Source organism: Zychaea mexicana (assembly GCF_025766255.1).
Source record: "Zychaea mexicana strain RSA 1403 chromosome Unknown BDB00scaffold_166, whole genome shotgun sequence".
NCBI lineage: Eukaryota > Fungi > Mucoromycota > Mucoromycetes > Mucorales > Lichtheimiaceae > Zychaea > Zychaea mexicana.
The window spans coordinates 1-16,269 of record NW_026516829.1 but is presented as its reverse complement, the minus strand read 5'-3'; the positions used below and the strand labels follow the sequence as shown (position 1 = coordinate 16,269).

General features: G+C 40.7%; 9 protein-coding genes across 9 annotated transcripts; 4 read left to right on the top strand and 5 right to left on the bottom strand.

The window, feature by feature from the left end:
• The first annotated feature begins 322 nt into the window (after positions 1-322).
• Positions 323-942, top strand: BDB00DRAFT_173543 (uncharacterized protein). Its single transcript, XM_053116330.1, has 3 exons — positions 323-399; positions 537-580; positions 667-942. The coding sequence occupies exons 1-3, from the start codon at positions 397-399 to the stop codon at positions 875-877; spliced, it is 258 nt and encodes an 85-aa protein (XP_052973095.1). The 5' UTR covers positions 323-396; the 3' UTR covers positions 878-942.
• On the top strand, positions 887-2,802 carry BDB00DRAFT_858134 (uncharacterized protein). The gene is made up of 6 exons (XM_053125851.1): positions 887-970; positions 1,055-1,066; positions 1,177-1,630; positions 1,692-1,751; positions 1,844-2,179; positions 2,277-2,802. The coding sequence occupies exons 3-5, from the start codon at positions 1,324-1,326 to the stop codon at positions 1,990-1,992; spliced, it is 516 nt and encodes a 171-aa protein (XP_052973094.1). The 5' UTR covers positions 887-970; positions 1,055-1,066; positions 1,177-1,323; the 3' UTR covers positions 1,993-2,179; positions 2,277-2,802.
• Positions 2,784-3,557, bottom strand: BDB00DRAFT_858129 (uncharacterized protein). Its single transcript, XM_053125850.1, has 2 exons — positions 3,447-3,557; positions 2,784-3,356 (listed from the first exon to the last, which is right to left on the bottom strand). Exons 1-2 carry the CDS (start codon positions 3,475-3,477, stop codon positions 2,839-2,841), a joined length of 549 nt encoding a protein of 182 aa, XP_052973075.1. The 5' UTR covers positions 3,478-3,557; the 3' UTR covers positions 2,784-2,838.
• A 540-nt stretch (positions 3,558-4,097) lies between these two features.
• Positions 4,098-4,842, bottom strand: BDB00DRAFT_858127 (acyl-CoA N-acyltransferase; the record flags this gene model as incomplete). Its single annotated transcript, XM_053125849.1, has 2 exons — positions 4,722-4,842; positions 4,098-4,612 (listed from the first exon to the last, which is right to left on the bottom strand). Coding segments are annotated over exons 1-2 (547 nt in total), but the record flags the coding sequence as incomplete, so codon positions are not given.
• A 994-nt stretch (positions 4,843-5,836) lies between these two features.
• Positions 5,837-7,318, bottom strand: BDB00DRAFT_933943 (uncharacterized protein; the record flags this gene model as incomplete). Its single annotated transcript, XM_053129137.1, has 4 exons — positions 6,829-7,318; positions 6,707-6,742; positions 6,445-6,601; positions 5,837-6,350 (listed from the first exon to the last, which is right to left on the bottom strand). Exons 1-4 carry the CDS (start codon positions 7,076-7,078, stop codon positions 5,837-5,839), a joined length of 957 nt encoding a protein of 318 aa, XP_052973073.1. The 5' UTR covers positions 7,079-7,318.
• A 1,976-nt stretch (positions 7,319-9,294) lies between these two features.
• On the top strand, positions 9,295-9,776 carry BDB00DRAFT_879231 (U6 snRNA-associated Sm-like protein LSm6; the record flags this gene model as incomplete). The annotated part of the gene is made up of 3 exons (XM_053127843.1): positions 9,295-9,397; positions 9,533-9,646; positions 9,739-9,776. The coding sequence occupies 3 exons, from the start codon at positions 9,295-9,297 to the stop codon at positions 9,774-9,776; spliced, it is 255 nt and encodes an 84-aa protein (XP_052973072.1).
• Positions 9,777-10,075: 299 nt separating this feature from the next.
• Positions 10,076-11,823, bottom strand: BDB00DRAFT_173419 (glucosidase II beta subunit-like protein-domain-containing protein). Its single transcript, XM_053116329.1, has 3 exons — positions 11,546-11,823; positions 11,214-11,450; positions 10,076-11,141 (listed from the first exon to the last, which is right to left on the bottom strand). Exons 1-3 carry the CDS (start codon positions 11,582-11,584, stop codon positions 10,128-10,130), a joined length of 1,290 nt encoding a protein of 429 aa, XP_052973071.1. The 5' UTR covers positions 11,585-11,823; the 3' UTR covers positions 10,076-10,127.
• Positions 11,824-12,475: 652 nt separating this feature from the next.
• BDB00DRAFT_793146 (NADP-dependent oxidoreductase domain-containing protein) lies at positions 12,476-13,338 on the bottom strand (the record flags this gene model as incomplete). Its single annotated transcript, XM_053121187.1, has 5 exons — positions 12,476-12,603; positions 12,740-12,826; positions 12,887-12,981; positions 13,046-13,108; positions 13,160-13,338. The coding sequence occupies 5 exons, from the start codon at positions 13,336-13,338 to the stop codon at positions 12,476-12,478; spliced, it is 552 nt and encodes a 183-aa protein (XP_052973070.1).
• A 757-nt stretch (positions 13,339-14,095) lies between these two features.
• BDB00DRAFT_858122 (aldo/keto reductase) lies at positions 14,096-15,446 on the top strand. Its single transcript, XM_053125848.1, has 4 exons — positions 14,096-14,186; positions 14,279-14,611; positions 14,697-14,915; positions 14,999-15,446. Exons 1-4 carry the CDS (start codon positions 14,119-14,121, stop codon positions 15,348-15,350), a joined length of 972 nt encoding a protein of 323 aa, XP_052973069.1. The 5' UTR covers positions 14,096-14,118; the 3' UTR covers positions 15,351-15,446.
• Positions 15,447-16,269: the final 823 nt, after the last annotated feature.

Below are 16,269 nucleotides of genomic sequence, written 5' to 3'. Positions count from 1 at the left end.
ACTTCGATAAAAATCGTGAATTTTTATTCCACCTGTCCTTTCCTCTTTCTAATTTTTTGCGAACTATTACCAGGAGCTTTATGGCAAGCACAATTACATCTAATTCCTGTACTAGTGCTATTACTAGCGTCTACATCGACTCTACATACAATAACCGCCGATAGCATCCATCCTCACTTATTTTCCGCCACATTTCCCAAAACAGGAATCGTACAATCAATTTTCGAAAATGATGAGCAAAATCACGACCCAGGTCGGGTGTGCTTTGTGGATGCATTATCAGCTCATAAAACTTACTTTTAGCAAGCTGAAAGATATGGTTTACCGCTTTGGTGCAGGTTTACAGGGTATTGTAACTTCCAAGTTGGAGATGTTCTAGTGGTGTACGCACCAAACATGGTATGTGTCTTGATCATGAGATTGTATATTGTGTGCCGACTAAGGTGGCAGCTGTATTTTATTGTTTCTGGGATATATATGCAACTTTACATAAACACTAAACGCATAATATTTGGACACTCGTATTACAAAAATAGGTTGACTATGTATGCGGTGCCAGTATGTGGTACTTTGATAACAGGTCGGCAACTATAATTTTTTAAGGATATATGACTTTTTGTTACCATCCGAATTTGCTTCTTAGAGATAATAACTTTATTTTTTTAGGTGGAATTGTCAGCCCATCGAATCCATCGTATACAGTAGAGGAGTTGGTGTACCAAATTCGAAAAACAAGTGTCAAGGTTCTTCATATCACATGCGTCTAATATTGATAAGGCACTCCTTGCAGCACAAAGTGCAGGGTTGGAGAAGTCATCTATTTTTGTTTTTCGAGACGAAATGGTTGAAGGAATTCAGCCTTTCTCAAGAGCTTTGATTGGCGAGCATATAATAAAACCATTCGAGTTCAAATCTGTAAAGGAAGTACTAGATACTGTTGCGTTCCTTTGCTTTTCATCAGGGACTACAGGTAATGTATATAGGGAATCTGGGCCAAAACTTATCTCAGTGCTCAATTACTAATTTGTAAGTGTTTTTCCGTATCGCGTTATAGGAAAGAGCAAAGGTGTAATGTCAACGGAAATACAATTGCCTCAAAATTATAATTGTACTATCAAACGTTAGCGGTGTCACGCAGCATTATTGACTGTCAATATAATCTATTTATGTTTATAGGCACGGCAACATCATGTCCAACATATACCAATACTCGGCTGTAGAATCTGGGTATGATACTACCGAAAACCGACATCTTGTGTTCTGTCCGCAATTCCTTTCTACCATATTTACGGGCTGACTATATGCTTTCTCGCCCCACTCTACATGAAGGCCGCCATTTATGTGCTTCAACGGTTTAAAAACTTGCTTTTTTGTGAGGCTGTGCAAAAATACAGAATTACCTTTACATATGTGGTCCCACCTATCCTGCTTTCTTTAGCAAGAGACCGTGCCGTTGATCGATATGATTTGTCTTCATTGGAAGCGGTGTTAACTGGTGCAGCACCTGCTGGTCCTGACTTGATACAACAGTTCCAAGAACGGCTCAAAGGAGTCGTAGTAAAGCAAGCATATTGTTTGACAGAAGGATCGGGAATTATCTGTGTTCAGCGAGAAAAAGATCTTGCTAAAGGTAAAATCGAAACACTTGACTGTCGGCGTACGGTATATAACCTCGTCGTCGTTTACTGTAGGCTCAGCAGGGGTGCTTGTACCTGGAATACAAGCCAGAGTAGTTGATGAAAAAGAATATGGTACATACAGAACAAAATTTCACTTGCTAATGCCGATATATAATGGGTTGCTATGCATAGAATTCACTGATTCTATGAATTACTTGATGTAGGATTTGATAGCCGTGGGGAGCTACTGGTGAAGGGACCAAACATCATGAAGGTATGGACATGTACAGTAGTAGAAATGATTCTTCATCTTGTCAGCCTTTTGTATAATACGAAATACCAACAACGGTGTGGTATTAAATGGTGCTTGTAAATATACACTTCTTTCATATATGCTCATTAACCCAGGGATATCTAAATCGTCCGGAAGAAACAGCACGGTGCATCGATTCTAACGGATATTACCATATCATACCGGAGATAAAGCAATGATTGATGAAAGCGGACATATTTTTATTGTTGATCGCATCAAAGAGTTAATCAAGTACAAAGGTTTTCAGGTTGGTGCCAAACTTCTCTTTTGATAATTAATGACCAGAGACCATACTTGCTATATGTATATACTTAGTTATGACTTGATCCACTTTTTGTGTATAGGTTGCCCCTGCTGAACTGGAAGACTTGCTTGTACGTGACAGACATGGTGATGGTGATGGAAGTGGTGTGGTTCGGTTGATGGTGTAATCACTTAATGTCACATACGTGGGGGACTACACTTTTTCTTCGTTTCACGGTTGACTCTGGTGGTAATAACGAGTTGTGCTATTCTTTGTTATACAGCTAAAACATCCGAATGTTGCCAATAGCGCGGTTATTGTTCATTATGATCTAGAGTAAGCTAGTGAAGTTCCCTGCGCCTACATAGTGCTAATACAGGGGGTATAGGGAAGCGAAGAAATAGTCACGGCATTGAACCAACTCGTAGCAGAAAAAGTTGCTGCCTACAAGCATATTTATACTGTAGTATTTTGTGATCAACTTCCAAAAACTGTACCTGGAAAGACTCTGCGGCGTGTGTTAAGAAAGATAGCTCCTTCTATTCATCACTAGTCTATTATCCTTCAAAGCAGCTAAAAAAATAATCAGACAAGAATCGACATGCTGTTGAGCTTTATAATGACGCAACGAGTTTTACATGCTGTAGTCGTTATCAACAAAACTACAATGAGCTATTGGTACATGAGAGTTCTTTTTTAAGAATAATGTAGTGAGATTTTGTTTTGAGACGATGTGGCTGGGGATAATCAAAAGTACCAACTTCTTGAAAGCCAAATACTTGACAAACCCAAGCTCGCAGTTTTGTTTTTTCTTCAAAAATACGCAAATACGCAACATTATATCCCAGTTCGTTCTTGGCATAGTTTAGCGTCGTTCGTGTCAACATGTGACCGACTCCAGAGGACTGTAGCTCTGGTAAAACGGCAAAATTGTGCAAAAGACAAGCGTCCTTATTGTTACTGTTGCTACCATCTTCGTTTGGCCCTACCGACGTTGCACCCACAACGATCTCATCTTCTTCGGTTCCTTGACTGTTATCGTGAGTCCCGTTCGTTGAGCGTTTCCTAAATGCACAAAAAAGGGCTGAAGTTTTCCCATCACTTTCAGCGATTAATCGCTTGATGTCTTCAGAAGTAATTCTGTCGCCGGAAACGATATCCTTGTTAGACACCCATCCATCTATTTTTTCCATCAATTAATATGTCATTGAGCTCGTTATGTATAGAAAATGGTATATTTTCCATTACAGATCACTGTTTCACTTCGTACTTCCTCTTCCGCCAAATGCTTTGTTCACCATGTCGACTATACTTTGCGTATGCTTCACATCGTCAGATGTTGTCTTACGTACGTATATGGTATCCAACCGTTCGGGCACCATTTAGAAAGAAACGTTGATTGATTTTAATCGGCAGCATGTACCCCTTTATATAGCGCTATAGCGCCCGCGGGACGTCATGCGTCTGGGATCGGAAATACTGTATATGAAGAACTACGTAGACATATGCAGCTTCATGCAGTAGTACTCGTAGTGCCGAAACCTACAGCAAGACATTAATTAATTCTAGAAATAAGTACATATCGTATATCTGTTATTATGACAATATTTTAGTAAGTCATAACAGTAGCAGCATCTTTGGTAACAAGCTGCCACCGTTCAAACAGTGGCATAGTAGCATGTTTCGTTCCAGAAAAATATTATAGCTGTTATGTAGAATGTTAGCATCAGAGCAATGTATGCAGGTTTAGTTGGACATAACAGCAGCCAACAAGGATGATGATGGTGTCTAACGGTAAGAAGCTCTGCATTATTTCATCTGTAGTATAGTACTTGTACTGTTACTAGACAACATTGACCTAAGTCACTTTCTTCAGGTGTCAACGTGTAACCCGCATTATTTTTCTATTTTGTGTATAAAGGATTTTATCTAACATGCATACAAATAATTGGCGAAACTATAATAAACCTTTGTAAAACAATTCTCTCTTTAATACAACTACGGCTGCATCCCTGTTGATCTTATGACGTCCTGTATATTTTACAGTGTAAATCTCTTCAAATCCTAGCGCCCGTCGACACCAATCAAGCAGTTTCGGTTTTGAGTCGAGGACCATTAAATACGCTGTCGTATATCCTGACTCCTTTGCATACTTTAGTGCTTCCTGAGCTAGAAAGCTGCCTAGACCACGCTTTCGATATTCAGGGGAAATGGCGAAGATTTCGAGGATGCAACTATCCTTGTGGCTACGGAAATTATACGGGCCGATTTTCACTGCACCGACAATGACTTCTTCGTACTTGCCGTGCTCTTGTACCCACTGTTGATCGAAAGCGAACCAGAGCGCACTCGATTTTCCACCACTTTCAACTATCAGGTTTTCAATCTCTTCGAATGTAACGCGCTCGTTGTCGGGAAAGATTTCCGTATCGGAGACTAAGTCACCTTTGTTTGATTATATGTTCACAATGTTCCGTCGAGTGATAAGAATAAAATTAATATCATTTGAAAAGGTTATACTAGACTCGATGTAAACTGCACTTACAGCTGTCACTTCGAAATGTTCGGTTCACCAAATTGACGATGCTTTGCGTAAGATAAATGTCATCCGGCGTTGCTTTGCGTATATAAGTTCTTTTGTTCGTTTCGCCCATCACAATGCTAGCTCCTCAAAAAAAAACAATATGCACGTCTTGCATCGGTCCATGTTCTCTTTTATATGCTTACACTTTACGCCCTCCGTACACAGTCACACGAAAAGCTCCTTGATACCATTTCTTTGGGAAGCCAGATGCATGATGCATCTACGCACAAATGTTTTCTCACGCTTTTATTTTTTAATGGCATGTTAGACTTATCACTGATGGCAGAACAGAGATGCTGTTAATGAAACAGCAAAGCAACTTCATATATTGGTAACCATCTCTATAAAATATCGACAAAATAATCCGCGTATGATATAATGTTTTAACCGACTACGCACTAATATTACATGATAAGCCGCTTCCATCGACGAAGAGAATGATAAAAACACCAGCGCAATATACACATATTACGCGCTACTTGCTATTCATTACTATAGCTCTCCGCTATTGATGGAGTGATTTATCTTAGAGACTGAAGAAGCTATCACTGTAAAATAAAGGTGTTATGTAGAGGAACAAAACAGGTTTGTTGTCAATATAATCCATTGATATACAACATTTATGCAAACTTGGTGAAACAGAGAGTTCTATGATATCAGATATTTGATTCGGTTGTTAGTGACCTATCCTTGATTGATGATGCTTTTTTAATCCATCAAACATGCTGAGAACAATACTGCTATGCTAACTATGCTAAGCACATCCTACCACGTGAAGTACATATGCTTTTTTATCCGCCGTAGTAAAACTATGAAAGAACCTGTCAAATTTATATATGTAAGACGAGTGCACAGTCTGAATTTATTGAATTGTTTGCTTTATATTGAAATCACTGTTGTAGCACAAATTGCATGAATGTCGTTTCCATATCTGTTACACTTTAATTTTTGAAGACAGATGCACTGATTTTACTATTTATTGGTAGACAAAAAATATACTGCTGCATTGTTATTACTGCTTGCACTGAAAATACTATTGCATTTCTCGTATATGAACAAGTAAAAAATGAGCATCATTATGAGCTAATATAGCCCATGCGTTTTTTTCCTTTCTCTCGTTCCTCAGGATCGACTTCTTCTTCCTTTCCTTCCTCAGGATCGACTGCTTCTTTCTTTTGTTTCTTCGTATCCACTTTTTCGGCAGTCGATGCTGCTGGTGGCGCTGTTGTTGTTGTTGTTGTGGCTTGAGCTGACGACGACGACGAACACGCAGCCGCAGCCGCGGCCGAAGAGGATGTTGTTACTGGGTGTGTTTTTCTTCCGCCTTGTAGATTCAACCGTATGTATTCAGAAGCCTCGTTAAAAAGCTGATTTTTCATCTGGACTAGATAGTCAGCAAGGGGGTCGTCCGGGAGTGATATAAAATAAGGAGGTCGTGAAAGACAATTTTCCATATCTTGGGTAAAATTGAAAAGGTTTTCCAAAAACTGGTAACGATCACTGATCATTGATAGATTTTTGTTGGCGATTTCAAAATCCTCATAGGTGAGCTTGATGACTGCTGACAGAGTGGCCAACCAAGGAAGTAGTCTATTACATGTACAAAATGCTTACTTGTGAGTTGGTTTCCTTGTTCTTCCTCGTCACGTAGTAACAATAGCATTTTGTCTTGAATTATACGTACGTTTCCGCGACCTTTTTGCTGTCCAGAGTCGGCGATGCACTACCCGATCCGCGGGCTCTGGGGGATCTCTCCTCTTCTCCTTCCTTGTCGCCACGGTCCACTTGCTCGTGCGCGCGCTTGGAGCCTGCCCGCAACGGGGATTGCTGCTTAGGAGTACCTGCATTAGATTATTGTTTTTCTTGGTTATCATAGTAAAAAAGGAAATCCCGTTGTTTGATGTTTCATCATTGCTGAATAACACAAAGTGAATAATGAGACATACCAGATGCAGAAGAGGTTGATAGTTCGCCAGATTCTCCTTCAATTGTTCAGAATGGAGTCGTGTTAGAATTACGCTGAGATTTTATGTCAGCAGCAGCATCCATTAAAGTAAATCGTACATACCTTGTCCCGGAACTGCGCGGCCTTTCCCTTTGTCGACGCGGCTTCGTTGCTGCTGAGGTCCTTTACCAGACCGACTTTCTTGGGTACGCTCTTGCTGTCCAGAATGCTCTTCACCCGTCTGCTCTTCACGGGGCTGTCCTTCACGCTGTGGCGATCCAGGTTGCTGTGGAGTTGGTGGGCTTGCAGCCTCTTGCTGCTGAGGAGAACTTGCTGACTCTGGCGTTGACTCTAGCGATGAACAAAATTCCATTTTGATGGGATAAAAGACAGAAAGAGAGGTTGGTGAGGCAAATGGTTAGAGTAGAGTAGGTAAATAGAAGGTGTAGTGTGTATATTATTAACACGTTTTGCATTTGATATGCCAGTATTTATATACGGAGAGAAAGACGTCGAGACAATAGTACTGGCTTCTGGTTACAATAGCTTCGGGTATATGAGGTGCAGCAGACTCATTGTTTTCAATTTATACCATGCAAAAGAGCCGTGTTCCTTCTCGCTATTGTAGGAACTAACAAAGAAGCAAATGTAAAGGTTTGTTCTTCTGTCATCGTTATATACAATCACAACACTTCAAAATGGGAAAGGCCGCAGGATCCATCTCTGTTGAACAGAGAGTAAGACCATATGCTTTCATTGTTATTGTGACCTTGTTTGTAAAGTTAGAAGTAGTACTGTATATGTCAAAGATTGGAAAGAAACGAACCACTGAGCATAAAGATGCTACTCATTGATTGAGCTTTAGACTACATGCAGCTGTTGGTCGGCAGCATGAACGATACATGCTCAATATATAGGTCTTTTCTGAAATGCAGCACAATAAGGTCGACGGTTGTGGCCCATTTCTTCTTCTCTTCCATTGGTTAGCCCTGCGACGGCCTTGTTCCTATGATATTGTCGTCTTTGTTACACAAATGAACAATGTCTTACTGCCCATAATTGTTATGCCCGTGATTGCCCTGAAGGGTGGGCAGTCTGATGCGTTTTCGATTATGCGTACTGTCCATGGTGAATTCTTTCAGGGCACTGCTGAGTAGATGAACATTTCTTTAGTCTTCTTTACCCCTCCAGCAAAAGATACACATAACCTAGCAGCAGTTGTACACAGTGAATTATCAGTAGTACGGGTTGTAAAAATCTACTGTAACGATAGAGACAAGTTAATCACTATGTCTGGATGTTTCTATACTCTCGGTAAAAAAACAACAATGATGCACTTTCTTCATTAGAAATGGAACCGTTAATTGAAACTCGCAATGTTTGGATATGTTAGTATTGTACGTCGCATACAGCAGAAGACGGGGTATTTGAAGCTAATTTTCAGCGCTGAGCGCATACCCTTCCACTGTCATCATATCAAGGCTCGTTAGCGTTTTAGAAACTTGACGACCATTATGTACGGTATAGAGGCAAATGGATTCCATAACTCATTGACATACGTGTGTGTTTGCATATTTCATGCCGGAGCTTGAGCCTTTAACTTTGATACTCACATATGCTTTTGCCAGTGGTGCAAGGGCATTCATTTTCTTGCGATATGTAGTTTAGTTCAAGAACATATTTACGTGATTTAATTTGATGAAAAGCTATGTAGATGGGTTCCGGTTATGGCGATACATTCATTGCACCCTAGGAACTTTTGCTATGAGTCGCTGTGCATTGTGTTATTATAGCTTCTTTAGTAAAAAAACACAAATTATATTTGGAGTTTATGACACTGTGGGTGCTTCATCCTGGGACCATATAATGATACTCGAGACTACGTTATGCAGTTCGACTGTGCGGCTCGAGCGCGCACAAGGAAGCTGAACTAAGTATATCCCAATCCTTCGCATGTTCTAGTGCCCTAATTTGAGTTAGCAGACACTTAATACTTGCGATCGTTACATACTCCATTTTAATCGAGAACAGCTGTAGTACACATTTATCTTTTCCCCGGTCGCTTTGTGCTTATATGGTACTCCATATTTGAACTTTATATATAGTCCCGTTTCATGCTATATATTCATTATGTGTCACTTCTATACGCATCGCTTTCTGTCATCATGTATATGATAAGACTTGGCCATCATGTCATATCCCAGTCATTGCTAATATGACGTTCATAAACGCAAGCGATACAGTAAATCCCGGGCTTGGATCACTACCACCTACTACTTCAATGTGGATGGTTTTGTTGGAAGCAAACTTATCTGGTTCAATTAAACCCTTGTAATGCCGAACAATACATATAATGGGAACTATTACTGTGGAATAAGATGAAAGAAGTAATCATATAGAAAGTTTGATAAAAGATGTTTAATCACGTATGCACAAAAAGGTGCAACGTCAGTTACACGTTATAGAGTACTATGTCACTAGAGATACACTGATTTTTCGTAAACAGTTGCGCTTATAATAACGTTAGCTAAATCGTGACTTTGGGTCCCAGCCAAAGTTGAAGACCTCCACGGGTTTATCTCATTCCACATGGCAGACGAACAAAAGCATACACACTCACCGTCGGATTTTTTGAACACTGTGCTTAACCAGCACGTTCTTGTTAAGCTTAACTCAGGCATCAATTACCGAGGTCAGTCCTATTTTTCTCTTTTAAGCTTACTTACTTCATTCAATTTGATGAATCGATTCGATTTTATGTGGCACAATCGATCCAGCGCGTTGAATCTAATCTGAAGGAAGAATCTCATTCATGTAAAAATATTAGGCGTCTTGGCATGTCTGGATGGCTACATGAACATTGCTTTGGAAAACACTGAAGAATACGTGGATGGAGAATTAACGAATCGATATGGTGACACTTTTATTCGAGGAAACAACGGTAAGTGTGTTACTGTAACCCTTTTAAGCGTATGTTTATGTTTGCGTGGTCAACAAGCCTATACTGATACACTTTTGGTTTTCACTGTATAGTCTTATATATTAGTGCTGAAAAGTCTGAAGGTGCATAATAAAAATAACAAAATGTGTGCAGTTTGCGTGGGATGGATTAATGGCTGGCAATTGATAAGGATTAATCGAGGTTGTGTGTGTGAAAACTGGACAATGTCAGTTTGGAAATTAAACGCTTGGTTCAGGTGTGGGCAGCTCCTAGAGCTATGGGATCAAGTTGTATCCTGTCCATGTATACCGAAGCGAAGATTCAATATAACCTCATTTTCACATGTAGCATATATATCCGAAGGTAGTCCTTGTTGACTTTAGCCTTTTTCTTCGCCAACAATAACAGCCCCGTGTTCACCAGTTCATCCATCACTCAACCAGAATATGTCGAATAGAATAAAAAAGTTAATTTTCATACTCTATTGGTAATAAGTCATTTCATATGCTTTTCTGTTTCGCTGTTGTGCTTGATCTTCTTCAGCCTCCGTGTGTTTCGGCTGCTTTTGCTTTTCCTTGACGGTGCCGAGCATCTTCATATACGACTCCATAAGTTTTTTCATATCCACGCCTTCTTCAGGTACCAAGGCACCATTTTCGTCCACATGAAAGAATGCTACTTCCATCTCCTCTTGTCCGGCACCTCCATGTTGTTGCTGCTGTTGGCCATTACTGCCTAACAACTGCTCTAACGGTAACGTTCCGCCGACTTGCCTTTGCAAATCGTTGATCTGTGCAGTCAAATCCGAAATAAGTGCCAATAGATCCTCCTTTGTGGTCTCTTGTTGTTGTTGTTTCTGGTGCTGTTGATCAATGATCTCTTGCTGTTGCACGCGTCCATATCCTTCCTCTCCTTCCTGATCTGATGAAGAAGCTTCGGGCCCCAGTTCTGGTTCCGCAGGCGCTGCGTCCTCGGCGACCGGCTGCTCCTCCAATCGATGAGCAGGTGAAGATGATGTGAGCATGTGGTCAGGTACGATAGGATTGCACTGAATCTTGTTGACATCGGACTGTGTCTGCGATGCCAGCATCATCTCTTGACATAATCTCGGGGTGCTAATAACCATTTGGTATTGGCATGTGGTAACTTCTTGGAACATGGATATCCGGTCATGGGAATTCATATCACAGTGAAATTGGACTTCAATTGTTCGTGGTTTGCCAGTAAGATCGCATTCAGATCCTCCTGTCCATCGCTGTGTCAGATATCGCTGATCCCCGATATGTTGTAGATTTGTGGATGGTTCGGCCACATCGGTTTGTTCGCTATTGCTGCTACCACTGCTGCTGCTACTACTAGGAGAGAAGAAACCGAGGTAAAATGATTGACCGTGGGGTGTACGAGCAGGCGGATCCGTTTGAATTGCGCTGCGATCGACGTGGAATTGTCTGATATGTTTCTTATGGCAGTATTCATATGTCCAATAACCAGGTTTCTGTGGTTGTATTCCAAAGGTAAACAACTAGCTCCTCTCTTTTCATGGTTACCATGAGCTCTTATAACATACCTGGTAAAGTAGACATCCTTTACTCAGTGGTTCCAGAAGTTTTAAGCCTCGTTCGATAATCTTGTGCGTGTCCTCTTCAGTATTGTCTTTGGTTGTTGAAAAGGTTGAATCGTCTTGCTGTTCTTCAACGTCGGGTATCGTACAGTGAAATGGTTGACCATAGGCACTCATCATTATAACTTGATTTGATTTCTGGGGCTGACTATTGTACGTGAAATGCGTTGACAAAGCATCGTCCTTTGCAAATGAAAGAAATATACACAGGTCATACTGTGTTAGTCTTTATAACCGTTTTTTCTGCTTTGCACTGCTAAAATGTTGATTTACCTTGCTGTTGACATTAAGTTGTTCTTCTTCTTCAACGTCGGCATACACTGAGGATTCTGGGATTTTGTCTTCTGTCAATACCACACGGTACCGCGCATGGGCCACGATATCTTCATAGACAAAGGACGAAGCAGCACAGCTTAATGGCAGCAGACCAGCTAATACTGCCAAAATCGCAACTGAGCAATGCATGGATACAACTTTGTTGGCAAACTGAAAGCGAGCCACGTCGAACTGGTAACACCGATACTCATTTTGGGACGTCTGCATGATTGGTCTGCCGGTGTCTGGATAATTATAATATTTAGGCTTGTTTATCCCCTACTTGTTACTTGATCCACTTCCACCCAAGCTCACTGCAAGATATATCTATATGCTATATTCACAGCAGCTAACCGAGTAATCAATATCATCGTTGTAGCTCTTTTAAATATACATACACAGTGACCGTAGCAGAAGCTAGATGTAAATCATCGTTACTCTAGTCCAAAGCAGTTACAGTTTCACTGAATCGTTACTGAACCTTCACCGATACAACTGCTGGAACACTAACTGTAATTTTATCAAAGCATCGTTCTAAGTTTTAGCCCATATACTTTAATCTAAAAAAAGATAGCTGACGCCACCAAAAAGGAGGGGCCGAGAGATAAATATATAGGCACGAGATAGCTGCTATGTGTATGAACGTTTTATTCGCAGATCTATTGAAAAATAGTCTATATCGTCTTCATTTCCATATTTTAAAGCGTTGGCCGCTAACAGTACAATTTCGCGGATTATTTCGGGTAGCTGTGTGTGGCCAATGTTCACATTTTGCTCAAGATACTCGATCCGTTTGGTGCCCGTGATAGTGATAAAGTCGTTCCCTTGAGCCAGTACCCCAGGCAGTAATCAATTCTGATGGAAGCATCCCTTTCTTTTCGATTATTTTTTCTTTAAATTTCTAGATCTTTGTGGGATTTCTCAGCGAGGAAACGTGGACTTGTTTTACGCCAATCATTTCGGCCAAGATCGTCTGACGATTTTATGGATCCCATTGGGAAACCGCGACCAAGAGGAGAACCTGTCGTCAGTTATACATTTAGAGAAGTGGTACGCATTTAGCAAATAGATCAGTATCTCATAAATACAGAAAAAAAAAAGGAAGAGCATCGTAATGCATATATTATTTTACTCGTCGATAAGATATCTATACTTACTACTGTATGTGGCAATAGATACTCCCAGCTCCCTTGTAGTTTTAAGCGTATCATTTGCCTCAACATCCAGTGCCCAAGGCGAGAATTCTACTTGGTATGATATGCAGAAATTGGATGGATTTTGTGGGCGCTACGCATATTACATACCGATGCTAGTTCCTGTGTAAAACCCCTCCAACAGCCCAATATACCGAATTTCATTGTCTAATTCTACCAATGCCTTCATCGTTTCTTCAATGGGACTAAATCAACAGAACAATAAAAAATAATAAATTTGAAGTTATTCACGACAAAACCAAAACTCACGTGCTAGGATCCGGGCAACGTTGATAATACAAATAGATGATATCCACAGTGGGACGTTTAAGGCTATCGTCGCAGCATTGACGAACATACTCATATTTAATTACTGGCACTCACGACAAATCCGTTTTTTCATCAAGGAGAATAACGAACTTGCTGCACAGGAAAACCTTGTCACGAATCCTTCTTGAAGCAAAGTACCGGCCAAGAAGTTTCTCGAATTCCCAAAATCCATACACAACGGACGTGTCCCAAAAGTTACAGCTGAGTTCCAACGCACGATCCGAAACGGCCATATTGGTTCATCACCCAACTGAATGGCCATATGTTTTTGCTCATGCTTATGTTGTTATTAAACATGGCAAATGTTTTTAATTACATAGCATACACGCTACACCAGTTTAAAAAAGCATGTGCCACATTCAAGAGTGTCATCTCCAAAGAATAACCTTGATATACTTCGTTGAATATATAAATGCCACTCGACAACAGCAAAGCAAACAGGCGGTTTATATCAGTATAAGCATTCCTTTAATGAACTCATGGTTGGCTTGTTCCTTTTCATTATCATTCGTCCTCACTTCCAGCATCATTATCCACTCCTGCTCTCTGCAGCTAAATGCACAATGCAAACTGTATTTAGTTTGTAATGCTTGCGGTAGCTGCAGCTATGTACCGGTAATCCCGTGCTTTACTTCTTTTGGTTTTGATTGCGCAATCATTTTATTCCAATTGAGGCAGTGAGCAAAAAGTGATTTTCTGACTCGAACTATTTTCCGTACTATCATAGAAGCATTCTGTATTAGTTCAAAACGTCATGCGAATGCTTTAAACCCTGTGTAGCACTCGCTATAAACAAAGAGGCGAGCAGTAGTAATTTTTTTAGTGCAGCACTCGACTGGGTGAAAAGCGAGCAAGTTCAACAGCAGCCACGAATTAGACTAATTTGGTCAATGGACGCGTAATTCTATACAAACACAGATTATAGTTTCACGCATAAAAACCGTTATATAAGGCCGACGCAGATATGGCTGTTAGTTCCATAGAGTATCTTACAACTTTCATATTTCTCAACGATGGTAGAGCAAAGAGAGCTTGGAAGGACCGGCACGTTTGTAAACCCACTGGGGTTGGGCTGCATGGGGTAATGCCAAATACTATAATCCGATGAGGAAATGTGAGCAATAAGTTGAAAACTCATCATAGTACTTACTTACTATTCGTCACCGTTTTTAGAATGAGCGATTTTTATGGCCCTACAGATGAGGAAGAGAACATGGCTGTTCTGAGCCGTGCACTCGAACTCGGTTGTAATTTTTGGGATTCTGCCGACATGTACGGCGTAGGTGAGAACGAACGGCTTCTGGGAAGATACTTTTCCAAGTCAGGAAACCGCGACAAGGTGTTTCTATGCACAAAGTTTGGCATCGTTCGGGATGAGAAGACTGGAGCATTTTCGGCCCCAAACGGAAAGCCCGAGTATGTGCGCAAAGCTTGTGAAGCCAGTCTTAAACGTCTCGGCGTCGATACCATCGATTTGTACTATCAACATCGATATGACCCAGAAACGTAAGCTATTGTCAATGTTTATAAAGAAAAGAGTGAATCAGAGACTTTGTAATTAACTTCTATCAAATCGTCCCTGACTTTATAGTCCAATTGAAGATACAGTGAAGGCTATGGCAGAGTTGGTAAAGGAAGGCAAGGTTCGATACATCGGCCTATCGGAATGCAGCGCCGAAAATATCCGACGTGCACACAGGATCCATCCGATTTCGGCGTATCAAGTTGAATTTTCGCCATGGACGCTCGATATTGAAACCAATGGAGCACTTGACACTTGCCGGGAGCTAGGCATTACCATCGTTGCTTAGTAAGCTCATTTTGTGACTGACAGTGTGGGGAGCGCAAATAGCAAAAGAGAAAATTATATTTACGCTACTATTGAACCAAAAGTTCGCCCCTTGGTCGTGGTTTTCTGACAGGCGCCATCAAGTCGCCAGACGATCTTGCTGACAACGATTACCGCAAGTTGAACCCACGCTTCTCACGCGAGAATTTCTCCAAGAATCTGGAGCTCGTAGCCAAGATACAGGGTATCGCTGAAAAGAAAGGTGCCACTACACCAGAATTGGTCCTTGCATGGGTTTTAACCCAAGGAAAGGATTTCATTACTATCCCAGGGACGAAGCGGCTCAAATATCTTGAGCAGAACCTCAAGGGTGGCCAACTTCAGCTGACAAATGAGGATCTAGCAGAAATTCGGAAGGTTGTAGATGCTGCTACAGTAAGCGGTACTCGTTATTGAAGTCATTGACGTGCTTTTACCATGCAGATAAAATAATCCTTGTGAAACCACCATTTCATTAATCATAATAAAGCTTTATAATGATACTCCAACGACCAATTAGCTGAGTATTAGCATGACAAAGTATTTCATCGGATGCTGTTATTGCCAACAATTCTTAAGCATCTATAAACTCTCTTCTACGACGCTCGTTTGCCCATCATAGTTGCATAGTTGGAATTTGGAGCCATCTTATATTTGCACCCAGCTGGTACCAAATCATTAACGAAAGTAAGTAATTACTTAAACACGTGCGTTGCTTCGTTGGATGTTACGTGGTGATTAATAGTAAGTGTCATTAGAATCCTCTTTCTAATTGAACTCTTCCTTGTCTCACTGCAAGCTCGAAAATATAAAATAGCATCCTGAGAAAAATACTGTTGATTCGTTCATCCAAATCGTTATTTTAACTCGACGCAGGTCTCACCTAACCAAAGTTCCTTTCATAGCACTAATAGTTACTACGAACTAGTCTATAACAAGCGAAGACGAGCTTACTACATACCATTACCGTAGTCAGAAATTTCAATTCTTTCCATAATAAACATAATGGTGTCGGTCTCAGATAGTAGCAGATAATCGATTATATAAAATTGGGTCGAGTAATAGCCGTTAAAAGAAATCTGTCATTACAGCGTTGCTACGGCCAACGGTTGCTGGCTAATTCAGCAGGTGTCACACTCAATTGGAGACTTGCCTATTGATCATCTGTAATCAGCAGTGCTTACTGCAGCGATGTATGAAATGATGGCAACTAGCTTGAGAGGAAAATGACTCTAACACCTAATCAGTTTTCGCCACAAGGATAAACACGTTGTTACTCTTGTTATCAAGCGTCGTTTACTGTACCAATTAAGTAAACCGGGCCGCGTAATTTTTA

What these genes read in the sequence shown, in the direction of transcription:
- BDB00DRAFT_173543 (XM_053116330.1), top strand. An exon ending in ATGTGGTACTTTGATAACAG is followed by an intron (nt 581 to 666) that starts GTCGGCAACTAT and finishes TTATTTTTTTAG; the next exon opens with GTGGAATTGTCAGCCCATCG.
- BDB00DRAFT_858134 (XM_053125851.1), top strand. Translation starts at nt 1,324, where the DNA reads ATGAAGGCCGCCATTTATGTGCTTCAACGGTTTAAAAACTTGCTTTTT. An exon ending in AGAAAAAGATCTTGCTAAAG is followed by an intron (nt 1,631 to 1,691) that starts GTAAAATCGAAA and finishes CGTTTACTGTAG; the next exon opens with GCTCAGCAGGGGTGCTTGTA. An exon ending in AGTTGATGAAAAAGAATATG is followed by an intron (nt 1,752 to 1,843) that starts GTACATACAGAA and finishes TACTTGATGTAG; the next exon opens with GATTTGATAGCCGTGGGGAG.
- BDB00DRAFT_858129 (XM_053125850.1), bottom strand. Translation starts at nt 3,477, where the DNA reads ATGGTGAACAAAGCATTTGGCGGAAGAGGAA. An exon ending in AGCATTTGGCGGAAGAGGAA is followed by an intron (nt 3,357 to 3,446) that starts GTACGAAGTGAA and finishes TGGAAAAAATAG; the next exon opens with ATGGATGGGTGTCTAACAAG.
- BDB00DRAFT_173419 (XM_053116329.1), bottom strand. Translation starts at nt 11,584, where the DNA reads ATGCCGACGTTGAAGAAGAAGAACAACTTAATGTCAACA. An exon ending in AGAACAACTTAATGTCAACA is followed by an intron (nt 11,451 to 11,545) that starts GCAAGGTAAATC and finishes TCATTTGCAAAG; the next exon opens with GACGATGCTTTGTCAACGCA. An exon ending in AAGGATGTCTACTTTACCAG is followed by an intron (nt 11,142 to 11,213) that starts GTATGTTATAAG and finishes ATACAACCACAG; the next exon opens with AAACCTGGTTATTGGACATA.
- BDB00DRAFT_858122 (XM_053125848.1), top strand. Translation starts at nt 14,119, where the DNA reads ATGGTAGAGCAAAGAGAGCTTGGAAGGACCGGCACGTTTGTAAACCCA. An exon ending in CATCGATATGACCCAGAAAC is followed by an intron (nt 14,612 to 14,696) that starts GTAAGCTATTGT and finishes CTGACTTTATAG; the next exon opens with TCCAATTGAAGATACAGTGA. An exon ending in GGCATTACCATCGTTGCTTA is followed by an intron (nt 14,916 to 14,998) that starts GTAAGCTCATTT and finishes TTGAACCAAAAG; the next exon opens with TTCGCCCCTTGGTCGTGGTT.